This window comes from Pistacia vera, unplaced genomic scaffold (assembly GCF_008641045.1).
Source record: "Pistacia vera cultivar Batoury unplaced genomic scaffold, PisVer_v2 Contig979, whole genome shotgun sequence".
NCBI lineage: Eukaryota > Viridiplantae > Streptophyta > Magnoliopsida > Sapindales > Anacardiaceae > Pistacia > Pistacia vera.
The window spans coordinates 61,328-76,553 of NW_022196866.1; the positions used below are offsets into that span (position 1 = coordinate 61,328).

At 31.8% G+C, this 15,226-nt stretch overlaps 1 protein-coding gene across 3 annotated transcripts; it reads left to right on the plus strand.

Moving 5' to 3' along the window:
- Positions 1-6,776: 6,776 nt before the first annotated feature.
- Positions 6,777-10,051, plus strand: LOC116121417 (E3 ubiquitin-protein ligase RMA1H1-like). Of its 3 annotated transcripts, none has more exons than XM_031407380.1 (3): positions 6,777-6,937; positions 7,206-7,452; positions 9,146-10,051. In XM_031407380.1, exon 3 carries the CDS (start codon positions 9,193-9,195, stop codon positions 9,913-9,915), a length of 723 nt encoding a protein of 240 aa, XP_031263240.1. In that variant the 5' UTR covers positions 6,777-6,937; positions 7,206-7,452; positions 9,146-9,192; the 3' UTR covers positions 9,916-10,051. The 3 variants fall into 3 exon arrangements, with proteins under 3 accessions (XP_031263240.1, XP_031263241.1, XP_031263239.1); XM_031407381.1 differs by having other exon boundaries at positions 7,206-7,404; XM_031407379.1 differs by lacking the exon at positions 7,206-7,452 and having other exon boundaries at positions 6,778-6,937.
- The last annotated feature ends 5,175 nt before the right edge of the window (positions 10,052-15,226 follow it).

Below are 15,226 nucleotides of genomic sequence, written 5' to 3' on the forward strand. Positions count from 1 at the left end.
GCCATCCAAATGGGATAAATTGACGTCCATACTCAAATAATTTTTTTTTTTTAAAATTGACAATTTTTGTTTTCATTTATAAAAAAAAAAAAAAAAATGCAAAACAAGATAGAAATGAAACATGTTTTGGGAGGCCTAAATGTTTAAACATTCTAATTGAAAATTTTAAAGAATTTTTTTTATTAAACTAGAATTTGGATATAGACGTCTGTCCATTATTTGTTTTTAAACTTTTCTAGACGGGCGTCTATCTTATATGAACGTTTGCCCATAATAAATGAATATTCGTCCATATTATATAAATAAAAGTCCATTAATATTGTTGTGGACAATCATCTATTCGTAATAAATGGTTGTTAACATATGAACAATCATTTGTGTAAGATAGACAATCGTTCATTCACAAAATTAGTATTTACCATCTAATATATTCGCGTCTTAATGGATGTTATGTGGTTCAATCAAAAATTTCAAAATTAGTTTTTACCATCTAATGTATTCACGTCTTAATGGATGTTATGTGGTTCAATCAAAAATTTTAGTATACACATTTGGTGTCCGTAACATTACTATTTGAAGAATAGTCAACACCAGTGATGACGATTTGCACCGCTTTATCTTCTAGAAGACAATTTTTTTAAATTTTTTTTTTTTTTTTTTTTTTGTATCATGATAATGCTAACCCACGTCACATCTCCATCCTTGTCACCGCTCACTGATGTGATGAGCCGACGGTTGAAACAATAAGCAACACTTGTTTCTCGTGGTCGTGACCGGTGGGCCAAGCCAACTCAAACCAAACTTTTTCTTTTGACCTCTTTTCTTTTAAATTGCTTTCAAATCATTTGGGTAACATTATTATGTAATGTAATATAAATCTCTTTTTAACTTTTGAAGAGTATAATTAGATTATGTAATTATGAAACATTATCTACTATTATTATATGAAACACGTTACCATATTTGTATAGATTGATATATTATAGACAGACCCAACTCCCAAAATTAAGAAATTAATAATTAATTTTAGTTAAGGGTACTCACATGGCCTGCACAATTTGTCATGGGTTGAGTGAACATCGACTGATAGGAACCGTCCTTTGGTAGATAATTGGTTTTGATTGGAAGTTTTGTTTTCTTATCAAGGTCGGAACAAATGTGATTGGATGAAAATTGTTAATAAATACAGCGATGGCATTATAATATTAAATCTATGAATGAGGGTCTCTTGGTGACTGAAGTAGACAATATACAATTATTAAAGTCATATAATTGATCCTTCCCACACTGTATAGATTATGGACTCTAAAGTCTAATCACGTTAGTTACCATGAAGGACTTTGGGTCGTTCACACTTCATCCTCTAAATTTCACATAATATTAATAATAATGTAGGTTTAGTTTAGTTTAGATTTTTTTTTTTTAAATGAATTATATTATTAAACATTATATCAAATAAGCGTTTATTGAGTTAAACCAGTTAATAGATTAAAGTAAAATCAAATTTCAAAAGATAGATTTAATCACACTCGACTAGCTTGTATGTATTTCAATTAATTATTCGAAATCCTGAAGTTAACGATCGGTAAATTTGCAAGCATCTTAACTAATTTATCGAAATCTTAAAGTTAACGACCGGTTATACCTCCTAGTGATCACCTTTATTAACAAACGGTTATACCTTTTAGTGACCACCTTTATTAACAACCGAGGAGAATCAAATTTAAGATTTTTTAAATAATACATCAAGAGCTTTTATCGTTCCATCCAATCACCTAGAGGTGGTTAATTGATAATTATTTGATTTCAGTTTTTGATATTAGAAAAAGATTGCTCCACTCCTAGTGAGTTGTGAACCATTTGGTTTGAATTATATTAAAAACATAAATAGATAATTTATTAAAAAAAGAAGTTATTAACAAAAAAAAAATCTGAAATTTTTGAAATAATAAAAGTTTTAACTTAAATATGTTATAAGGATTTGCATAGATGTATTTATCATTACAGTAAAACCTCTCTATAGTGACATTCTATATAAGAATAACCTCCATGTAGTCATAAAAAATTATGGTCCTAACTTGGATCAGTTATAAATAAGAATAAATTTTATATTGTAATAAGTTATAATTTTTCTAGGTCCTTGCCTTTACATAATAATAATCATATATATACTACAAAAAAATATGCTATGTTACATTAAAAGTTTAAGATAAAATAAAATATTTATTTAAAGTTGTTTGGAACAATGATTTATGCTTTAAAGTTGTTACCATAACTTTTATCTTACGGGTACGTAATAAGCTGTCAGCATAGACACCTTTTTATTGAAGCCAAAATATTTCTAACTCTCAAGTATGTTTAGAGCTTCTTGGCATGAAATTTTTGGTATTTCCGTACTATCATCATCATGATTATCTTCTTCATCTTCTTGTCTAATTCAAGTAATGATTTCTTCTTCAGTTAAAAACCTACACGACTTATTGCTCATTTGGATGATTGAGGAAGATATATTATTATTCATTTGATTAGGGTAGTAGAGTTGTTGAATTTGATCACTCAATTTTACAGTGACACTTTGATATCCATTTTCGTATTATCATAATACTACTAAAATAATGAATTGAAATCTTAATACTACTAAAACATGAATTATAAAATAAGAAATCAAAATAATAATTCTTGTAACTACACCTCTATTAAATTATAATCTTCTTATAATAATAAATTTAATTAGTTCCAACATTATGACTATAGAAATGTTTTACTGTATATAATTAGAAGTCGTTAATTTAAATTAATGAAAGATGATAATTTAATTATAAGAAAGATTTAACGAATTTTGTAATTAAAGAGATTAACATTAGTATTTACAACATGTAATATACTAAATAATTAATATTTAACATAACATATTTATTTTAATAATCTATTTGCATAAACCTAACAATTTTTTTAATTTTAGTTAAAGTGCATGTAAATCAATATGGATATTTCATTATATTAAAAAAAAAAAAAAGTAATCCCTTTGATACTATAAAACACACATTACAAGCATAATTTAATGATTTTTTTATTTATATTATTATAACGTATTATAAAAAAAATTACATTTTTAAATAAATAAATTTTTTATTCATCTCATAAAATAAAATAAAGTTTGTGTGTTTATATCATGAGTTAAAAGAGAAATTGGCGATATTTTGTAACAGAAATTGTTTTTGGCATGGGTCCTATTACAGTATTTTGCTTCTACTCAATGAGCTTTTTGAAGAACAAAAATACTACAGCGACCGAATATTAGTATCAAAATTTTACACCGATCTATGTAGTATTTGACTTAGATGTGACATGTAGGATACAACAAAGATATATCTTATGGACGATCGTTCATTATAAATAGACGAGAGTTCATAAAATATCAATGGACTCTCGTCTATATATTATAGATGAGAGTCCTTTTTACTGTGGACGACTGTTCATATAATTTTAAAGCACTCTATAGACCGGAGTTCTTTTACTATGGACGACCGTTTATATAATTTTAAAGCACAAAGTACGGATGCTAGTACATCTTAAATATTTTTTTTTTAATTTACAATTTCTTTTTCATTTATAAAAACCTGTAGCCTGGATAAGACGCTTCTACAAATAAGCGTCAAAAATTTTAGATAAAATATTTATTTTTAAAGCACAAAATTTTTAGATGAAATAAAGGAAAAAAAAAATAACTTTGATTTTAAGTACAAAGCATGGACGACAGTCCATCTAATGAGGATGATCGTCCATATACAATAGATGGCCATCTAAATGGGATAGATTGCGTTCATACTCAAATAATTTTTTTTTTTAAATTGGTAATTTTTGTTTTCATTTATAAAAAAAAAGAGAGAAATGAAACATGTTTTGGGAGGCCTAAATGTTTAAACATTCTAATTGAAAATTTTAAAAAAAAAATTATTAAACTAGAATTTGGATATAGACATCTGTCTATTATTTGTTTTTAAACTACTTTAGATGAGCGTCCATCTTATATGGGCATTTATCTATAATAAATGAACATTCATTTATATTATATAAATAAAAATCTATTAATATTATTACGGATGACTATTCATTTGTAATGAACAATTATCTATAATATATGGATGATCATCCGTATAAGATAGACAATCAATCATTCACAAAATTAGTGTTTCGTATCTAATATAACCGCATCTGAATGGATGTTCTGTAATTCCATACAAAATTTTAGCATACACATTTGGTGTCCGTAACATTACTATTTGAAGAATAGTCAACACCAGAGATGACGATTTGCATCGCTTTATCTTCTAGAAGACAACTTTTTTTTATTTTTTTTGTATCATGATAATGCTAAGCCCACGTCACATCTCCATCCTTGTCACCGCTCACTGATGTGATGAGCCGACGGTTGAAACAATAAGCAACACTTGTTTCTCGTGGTCGTGACCGGTGGGCCAAGCCAACTCAAACCAAACTTTTTCTTTTGACCTCTTTTCTTTTAAATTGCTTTCAAATCATTTGGGTAACATTATTATGTAATGTAATATAAATCTCTTTTTAACTTTTGAAGAGTATAATTAGATTATGTAATTATGAAACATTATCTACTATTATTATATGAAACACGTTACCATATTTGTATAGATTGATATATTATAGACAGACCCAACTCCCAAAATTAAGAAATTAATAATTAATTTTAGTTAAGGGTACTCACATGGCCTGCACAATTTGTCATGGGTTGAGTGAACATCGACTGATAGGAACCGTCCTTTGGTAGATAATTGGTTTTGATTGGAAGTTTTGTTTTCTTATCAAGGTCGGAACAAATGTGATTGGATGAAAATTGTTAATAAATACAGCGATGGCATTATTATATTAAATCTATGAATGAGGGCCTCTTCGTGACTGAAGTAGACAATATACAATTATTAAAGTCATATAATTGATCCTTCCCACACTGTATAGATTATGGACTCTAAAGTCTAATCACGTTAGTTACCATGAAGGACTTTGGGTCGATCACACTTCAACCTCTAAATTTCACATAAAATTAATAATAATGTAGGTTTAGTTTAGTTTAGTTTTTTTTTTTTTAAATGAATTATATTATTAAACATTATATCAAATAAGCGCTTATTGAGTTAAACCAGTTAATAGATTAAAGTAAAATCAAATTTCAAAAGATAGATTTAATCACACTCGACTAGCTTGTATGTATTTCAATTAATTATTCGAAATCCTGAAGTTAACGATCGGTAAATTTGCAAGCATCTTAACTAATTTATCGAAATCTTAAAGTTAACGACCGGTTATACCTCCTAGTGATCACCTTTATTAACAAACGGTTATACCTTTTAGTGACCACCTTTATTAACAACCGAGGAGAATCAAATTTAAGATTTTTTAAATAATACATCAAGAGCTTTTATGGTTCCACCCAATCACCTAGAGGTGGTTGATTGATAATTATTTGATTTCAGTTTTTGATATTAGAAAAAGATTGCTCCACTCCTGGTGAGTTGTGAACCATTTGGTTTGAATTATATTAAAAATATAAATAGATAATTTATTAAAAAAAGAAGTTATTAACAAAAAAAAAAAATCTGAAAATTTTGAAATAATAAAAGTTTTAACTTAAATATGTTATAAGGATTTGAATAGATGTATTTATTATTACAGTAGGACTTCTCTATAGTGACATTCTATATAAGAATAACCTCTATGTAATCATAAAAAATTATAATCCCAACTTGGGTCAATTATAAATAAGAATAAATTTTACATTGTAATAAATTATAATTTTTTTAAGTCCTTACCTTTACATAGTAATAATCATATATATATTGCAAAAAAATATGCTATGTTATATTAAAAGTTTAAGATAAAATACAATATTTATTTAAAGTTGTTTGGAATAATGATTTATGCTTTAAAATTGTTATCGTAACTTTTATCTTGCGGGTACGTAATAAGCTGCCAGCATAGACACTTTCTTATTGAAGCCAAAATTTTCTAGCTCTCAAGCATGTTTAAAGCTTCTTGGCATGAAATTTTGGTATTTTCGTACTATCATCGTCATGATTATCTTCTTCCTCTTCTTGTCTAATTCAAATAATGATTTCTTCTTTAGTTAAACCCTACACGACTTGTTGCTCATTTGGATAATTGAGGAAGATATATTATTATCCATTTGATTAGAGTAGTAGAGTTGTTGAATTTTATTACTCAATTTTACAGTGACACTTTGATATCCATTTTCATATTATCATAATACTACTAAAACAATGAATTGAAATCTTAATACTACTAAAACATGAATTATAAAATAAGAAATCAAAACAATAATTCTTATAACTACACCTCTATTAAATTATAACCTTCTTATAATAATAAATTTAATTAATCCCAACATTATGACTATAAAAAGATTTTACTGTATATAATTAGAAGTCGTTAATTTAAATTAATGAAAGATGATAATTTAATTATAAGAAAGATTTAACGAATTTTGTAATTAAAGAGATTCTATAATAAAAATGATAAGTAGTAGATTAATATTGATAAGCGCAATTAAGTGGTTTTTAAAAACCCAATTGGATGATAGCAGAGAGCGGTCCAATAAGAGAACTAGAGAAGAGCACACGCAGTGGAAGATGCCGTATCAGATTAAAGCCCAAAACTAAACACAAACACCACCACCAACTTGAACGGCTTCCTGTTATAAACTCTCTCCTCCACCCGCTTTTCATCACCAAATCACTCTCTCTCTCTCTCTCTCTCTCTCTCTCTGTCTTATTTATTTATTTATTTTGTTTCTTTTTGCTCTTAAAACTCCTAATATTGTTCAAGCTTGCACTACTGAAAGGTGCCTCGAAACGCTCCGTTTCCCGTTTTATCAGTTTTTGGTTAGGTATGTTGCTCATTTCAATTTAGTTTATTTCTTCGTGGAATCCTGCTTGTTTTATAATTTGATGGTAAAAGCATGGATCTTGTGACTTTGTTTTTTGTCCGTTTCATTTTGTAATTGCTTGAAAACATTATTTGTTTTTAGATGTTAAATAATTTTGCATGACCTGAAATTTTCCCGAGAACCAAGCAATTGGGAATGTTAGATTATAACTGCAATCTTAGAACATCAAATTCAGTTATTTCGTTAAAATTTTCCGATTTATTTACAGATGTGGTGTTGTTCGTGCTTTTTACGTGACTTTTTCATATAAGTCAATGAGTTTGAGGGATCAGGTTTCTGTCATACTAGTCTCACGTCCCTTAATTAAAGGTTGAGATCTGTACCATTACTTTGGTGTTTAAGCGGGACCGATTGATGAAAACACCATCTGATTTTTCTGACTAAAAGGGGAGGATGGCGGTGCACAGGTGGAAATTGGTTGGAGAACTTCAAATTTTTTTAAGCTTGATAATTTTGTGAGTTTGGATTTCTGGTTGTCTTGTAAATATAATTATTCAATGTGAAACCTTGTTTTGCAGAGTAAAAAATAGTATTTTTCTCATTTTTTTGGTTTCTTTTTCTGATTAATGGCTAAGCAAATAGTAAATGGTTATATTGGCATCCTGGATAGAGTAGATTTCAGTTTTATGACAACAAATATGTGAAACCACCAGATCAGAGATTTGGAATTCTCATTATGAGTAAATGAAAAGAAAAGAAAATTCTAACTTGACTTTTTTTTACTTGGATTGATGGCTCTACTTAATTCTGAATTTTTCTTTCTTTCATTTCTTTTATAATTGTTTTAATACTGAGCTTACTTGTGAAAACTTTTGCTGTTTCAATCTAACCATTTTTAGCTCCTTCATAATCAAAATCTGATTATTATAGTGCACTGAAACTCTAAATGTCATCTGCAAGTCTTGCAGTTCATACTAGACTGTTAAAATCTTAATTTCAGTGTAATATATGGCCTGAAAATTTAATTTAGAGGACAATCCTTGATTCCTAAACATAAATCATTGGAGGGTCATTGCTTGGAAGCTTCTCATATTGTTTGATAGTATTACTTTCTCTGCTGGATTGTGCATCACCTATATCCTTTTCCATGATATTATTTTGTTCGTATTATTTATTTATTATATCATGTTAGGTGATTTGGCACTGATGTTTCTGAGTTATGTATTCTTCTGGCATCTGTTGGGAAAGTGTGTGTGTGTTTTATACTATAGCTAATTTCATCAATTTCTTTTTCTCCTTTAAATTGTTATTTTCCCTATTTTAATTGGACTTTTACCTCTATGCAGTTTAGTTTATATATCTTTGGTGGTTCGACAAAATTTTGGTGCATTAATCTTTTTTGTTTTTAAATGTTACATTTGTTAAATTTTTTAGAAAGTGGTCTAACATATCCTTATTAGCAGGTCAAAACATTTTAAATTATCTTTTGAAGACCATAAAATTAAGCCATACATGTGACTTCATTGTGATAGAAATAATAAGAATAAGAAAATTTTGTATGGAACTATAAATAGAAATGCAGTGAAAAGAAAGGAGAAGGAGAAAGAAGGAAACAAAGTAGTTTCATGACTTCCACTGCAATGTTATGAGATGATGGAATATGAAAGACACGAATAGTACTCCAAATAAATATTCACTCAAAAGAAAAGAGAAGGAGAAAAACGGCAATAAAGTAGCATGGCATGCATCGTATGCTGTTTGTACATACATATTTTGATTAAAATAAACGAGTTCAAAGTTTTGGGTCCTTTCAACTTTCTTGTATTGTTTATCCAAATAATGGATGAGATGTGTCAGTTCTTACCTCTTAGTCCCTTGGGTGCAAATTAAGCCAAGCAGTGGGGCCTTTTTGTTTGGTTGATCATGAGTTCCAACAAGCATTATAATTTAGAAACTTTGGGGTTTGTTAGCGTGTAACTTTGTGCTCATTTAGTTGGTTGAGATGCTCTTTTGCATAAGAAGACAACCATTATCTTGTTTCTTGCTGCTCTTTTGTTTTTACCCTCCTTTCTTTCCTAGTAGTTAGGCTGTCTGATTTTGTTGTGTTGCAAGATAGATGCACATTTTTTGAGTGAATATAGTGTCAAATATTAATAAATTTTTGAGACTAAGTGCTAATAATGTTTCATTTTATTGTTTTCATTTCAGTGCCAAGCAAAATACTTGTAGCTACAGCAACTTGTGCAAACGGATCCATGGCCTTGGAGCAATACTTTGCCCGGGAATGGAAGTCCATTACGGGTGCAGCAACTGGTTCAGACAATTATAATGGTTGCTTTGACTGCAATATCTGCTTGGACTTTGCATATGAGCCGGTGGTCACCTTATGTGGCCATCTCTACTGCTGGCCCTGCATTTACAAGTGGCTCCATGTTCAGAGTGCCTCCCTTTCTTCTGATGAACACCCACAATGCCCAGTATGCAAGGCTGACATATCACACACGCAAATGGTTCCCCTCTATGGTAGGGGTCAATCTCCAACTGAATCTGAGGTTCCAGGCAAGGCAAGCATTCGCAGCACTGCAATCCCCCCCAGACCACCAGCTTGTGGCAACCAAGCTATTCAATCTCTCACATCAAACTCTGTTCAACAGCTTCCATATCGTAATCCTTACCAAAATCAACACTATAATCCTTATCCGGACAGCAGTTTAGAAGAGGATTCTTCCTCACTTCTTAATCTTGGGGGCTCCGGAATGACTGGATTTCATCATCCAGTAGTCGGTATGTTCGGGGAGATGGTTTACACAAGGGTTTTCGGAAATTCAGAAAGCTTATACACATATCCCAACTCCAATTACCTAGTTGGTAGTAGTAACCCAAGGTTGAGAAGGCAAGAGATGCAGGCGGACAAGTCACTAAACAGAATTTCAATCTTCCTTTTCTGCTGCTTTCTTCTGTGCCTTGTTGTATTTTGAATATAGTTAAGTAGATTGCCCTCTTCCTTTTTGTATACTTTGTAAAGAGAGTTAAGAGACCGATGTAAGCTTATTAAAATGGTAGGTTAGATACATTATATATATAAAAGTTAATAATAGAGAAATTTGCTGAAAATCTTGATACCATTTCTGCAATTTGTTTCCAGCAACGAGGAAACAAGATTTTGTTCGAACAGGATTAGGAAAAAAGGAATGTTTGGTGGGACAAAGTTGTGGATCTGTTAAGTGTAATTTTGTTCATACAAAAATCAAATACTTATTTTTGTGTTGGAAAGTCTGATTATAGTTTGAAAGCTCGACGTCATAGTTGAAAAATCAACCCAATTAGTTATGACTTTCCATTCAAATAATTCTACTGATTCATCTAATTTCCAAACAATGGTTGAATTATCAATTAAATATATGTAATTGTTGAGTTAATAACTCGTATGAAGGATGAAATTTTCACCCTCTCTTATGCAAATAGGGAGCAAATGTTAAATATATACTTTTTTTTTTTTTTTTCTGAGTTAAGGATTTTTTACCGCCTAATGGTTTAATGACATTTTCTCACACACAAACTTTTAAAATATTATTTTATTACCCAAATTTATATTCTGACAGTGAACAAAGAGCAAATTAGGTCTATGCTGTTGAGGCTTTTGAAAAGGGGAGGCTGATGAGTCTTTTGGTGGTAGATGGTTGGGATTGATCAGAATTTGACTTGGGAGTGGTAGCTGTACAAACCCTAATTGCTCGATTGTCGGCGATTGACGGGATCGACGGGAGTAAAATTTGAGGGGTTTTGGTGAGTGATGAATGGAGAAGAGAACAATGGTGGTATGGGGTCGCAACTATACTAGAATCGAAAACGAAATATAAATTTAGATAGTGAAATAATTTTTCAAAAGTCTGTGGATGGTAAAGTGTCATTAAGCTATTATTTGAGTAGGAAAATGCGCGTTTACTTTTTTTTATTTAATTTAAAAGAAAAAGAAAAAGAAATTGTTAAATCATGTCTTAAAAATTGAACTTAGATTTTTGAATTGGATACCCAAAGCCTGACCCCATGAGCGAGAATTCTTGGAAAAATCTTGAGTTAGGAGCGGGGATGGGGAATATTATACCGCCGAACCAAGAACGGGTTACGGGAGCAAGGGTGGGGAAAGCTGAAAACCCATAAAACCTGACCTCCCCATCCCTAATAAAAATTTGTATTATATTTAATATATTTAATTAATTATAATTAATATTACATTCAAAAATTAAGCAAAAAAATAAATATGAGGATTTCGAGTGTGTGACTAGGGGTGCCTATTGCAATCCCCTTTCGGGATACCCCACGNACTTAGATTTTTGAATTGGATACCCAAAGCCTGACCCCATGAGCGAGAATTCTTGGAAAAATCGAGTTAGGAGCGGGGATGGGGAAAATTATACCGCGGAACCAAGAACGGGTTACGGCAGCAAGGGTGGGGAAAGCTGAAAACCCATAAAACCTGACCTCCCCATCCCTAATAAAAATTTGTATTATATTTAATATATTTAATTAATTATAATTAATATTACATTCAAAAATTAAGCAAAAAAATAAATATGAGGATTTCGAGTGTGTGACTAGGGGTGCCTATTGCAATCCCCTTTCGGGATACCCCACGCTCGACCTTGCTCCCAGAAATCCAAGGTTGGGGCCTAGCTTGAAGGGACAATATCTTAACAGGGATGGGTTGAAGATGAAGGTCCGTCCTTATCCCCGTCACCAAAACTTGTGAACCTTAATATCATCCATTGTTTTTTTATCAACAAGTTGATTTTTCCAAAAATAAAATAAAATAAAATAAAATCTAATAGAAAATGACAGAAAGATTGAGCCGTAACCATCTAAATGGAATAATATGAATCAACAAATTGAAATTTAGGTTAAATTAAATCCAAAGCTCAATAAATGGGATTCCATGAATATATACAATGAATTCAATAATAATTCCATAAAGTAACATCTCTCCCTCTCAAATAATATTCATATGTATGAATATCATATCATAAAGAGCAAACAACATGTTCCCACTCGAGGTTTACTGAAATCTCAAGTTCACATCTCTAGTTGCATTTATTTCAGATTCATACCCTTAAACTAACACTGTTTCCTTTATTTTAACAGTTGAAGGGTAAAAGCGTCAAAACCACTTTTCTCTCAACTCACCACCATTGTCGACACCATCGCCGCAAGTTTTAAGTGGATCCCTATTGAATTTCTCACCCAAACTGGCAGAAATCACCAAACTTCATACCCCATCAGCCCTCCACCACTATCACCTCCTCCTCTAGCACCACCACCAACACCACAAACAATTGCCCCTCCTCCCATCTTCATGCAAGTTGAGCAAGGTTGGAGTGGTAGGGTGGTTGTCGGCAATCAGAAATAAACACAACAACAACACAATCGCTAACAATACTTCAAAAACAACAAACCACACCGATCAAACACCAAAACCCAACGAAAAACAAATGAAAAGGCCGTAAAACCATGACTATCTCGCAGCGGAAAGTGCAAGTCATAAGTAGCAAACGACGAGTGGGGAAAGTCAAAGGAAGGATGTGTTTTGAAGAAGGGGGGAAAAAGAGTCGAACGGTGCAAACAAGGTTGATTTTTGGTGTGATAATTGGCTAGGATCTAGCCGAGAAAATGCGAAAGTCGCAACGGCAAGTGCATGTCGCGGGCAGTAGCAAATGACGAGATGGATTTTGAAGAGGAGAAGAAGGGGAGTGAACGGTGCCAAGAGAGTTGATTTTCAGTGTGATAATCGGCCAAAGATTTGGCCAGGAAAATGCAAAAATTGCAACAGCAAGTGCAGGTTGCAGGCAGCAAACGGTGAGTGGGGAGGGTCAAAGGAGGGATGGGTTTTGAAAAAGGGAGGAAGGGGAGTTGAACGGTGCAGAGAAGGTTGATTTTCAGTGTGATAATAGGCCGAGACTTGGCTTGAGAGGCTGTTGCAACGCTTAGGGGCGAAAACCTGGAAGATGAAGGGTGCTACTTTAAGGGCAGCTCGATAATTATAGCCTCTACACCCATGTTAGAACCCAACAATGACTAATGGTGTTACTTTAAGGGTAGGAATCTGGAATAAATGAAACCAGGAGTACCCACTTGCCATTTCACTAAACCTCGAGTGGGAACATGTCGTTTACTCTATCATAAAATAAAATTATACTCTTGTCATCCCCCTCGTTTGTATGCCTCAATATATGGGAAACAAACGCCTTCCTTCATTCATTTGCATCTCTTGATGTGCTTATTTGACCAACAGAACTTTAGCTTTTTGATAATTAGCTTTAAAGCCAAGTAAATTATGTGTTTTGTTCTTAAAAATTCATGCTAAAGTAGTTCTTGTGGAAATAAAGCTCAAAGTTGAGACATATCTTCTGCACATGTGATTTTGTAATGTTAATTTATTACAAATTTATTTACTTTATTGATTCTTTCATATTTAAAGTTATTCATCACTTGGATGCTAAAATGAAACATTTATATTAAATTTAAGCATACTTTTTCTTTATACGTTTCTTGTCAAATAAATAAAGCACACAAGGGATTTTTTAAATAATATAATAAAAAATTACATCTAATTTCCATGCGGTAGGTTATCTGTAATCAAACGATAACCAAAATTTCTACAATCATTTTGACTTGGACCCTTATATAAGTAAACTTTGTAAGAGAATAATTATTAAAATAGAGTGGTTCTATAAAGGGAGAGCGACTTTTTCACACCCAAGTTTTGGTGAAATGACACTTTCCCACCTGTTAAGTTTCAAAATGACACTTTCCCACCCATCATTATGTTCCGTTAGAAAAATTCGTTCTAAAGAAGGGCAAGATGGTCAAAACAAAGAAACATACTTTTCCACGCCATTCTTTAAAGCTTCCTCTTCTTCTAAACTCCATCTTTTCTTTTTTCTCCTTCTGATTTGTAATTTCATGCTTATTTGGTGGAGAGACAACCTTCCTTTTTGGGCTAGGTAAGTGAAATCTATGCACATGATTGGATGATCCTCCCTGTGAGTCATCAATAGAATCATTCCACTACAAAAAGCTTCACAATGCAACATAGTTAAAAGTTAGAACATACCAAATATATAGAAATTGTGGATATTCAGAGCACAAAACACTTTCACAAAACATAAACATCAACAGAACTTCAAAGTCCTAACAAGATGTCAAAGATAAACTGATGTACTATCAAAGTAAGTCAAAAAAATGTTTTACAACAACAAAACAAGGAGAAACTATTCTCCAAACTTCATTCACCTACTGGCAGGCCTAACTGATCTGTATTAGTAATCAAACAAGATGGATTTACAAACTGGTTGAAGAAAACTTTGATCCAAAGTAAACAAATAAATACAACATGCTCAGTAACCGGATATATCTAAGACCTTCGACTTCGACACCACCTCATCCAGAGAACACGATACTTCAATGCACCAAGATGCAGCAAATCCCTTCTCATCCAGAGCACCGTTAAGAATTCCGTGAAACCTGACCGGAAGTATGCAAGCAGCCACCTCACCAAGTAGATTAAGCTGATAGTAACCATTAATTTTCCGTTTCTTCCTCTTTGCTGAGTTCTCATCGTCCTCTTTAGCCAAGACGTCGAGTTTACATCGTTTCAAACTCGACATTTGAGATTTTAAGTTCCGCTTTATTATCATTCTTGAAACAAATGATCAAACCAATCGCCACATCAATCAAAAACCAGAAGGACTTCGCTTCCTCCCACTCCCTCAAATTCCAAACCTCAAACCCCCAAGTCTACGAATTTGCAACATAAACCCTAAGTTCCAATCGGTTTGGTCTCCAACAGCAATAGAGAAATCAAATAACGAAATTGCAGAGACAATCTCCAAAACAACAACACTAGAGACGAATTGAAAGCAAGAATCAAGATTGCGAGAGAAAGTTCTTTAGAGATAGAAAATAAGAGGGAAGTGATAGAGAGATTTTTGGGTCAAGAGATAGGATGTAGTAAGTAGAATGAGTAGCTTCATGTAAATTGACTATTTGCCCTTTTTCAAAACAGATTTTTCTAACAGAACATAACGGTGGGTAAGAAAATGTCGTTTTGAAACTTGACAGGTGGGTAAGTGTCATTTTGCCAAACCTTGGGTGGGAAAATGTTGTTCTCCTTTTATAAACTAAAGAAACCCTACTTTTTAATAGTTTTTATAATGATAAATTTATCCCTATATTAAATTAATAAAATTAACTTTTATTACTTATTCTTTATAAATACTTTTGACACCTTATTTT

What these genes read in the sequence shown, in the direction of transcription:
- LOC116121417 (XM_031407380.1), top strand. Translation starts at nt 9,193, where the DNA reads ATGGCCTTGGAGCAATACTTTGCCCGGGAATGGAAGTCCATTACGGGT.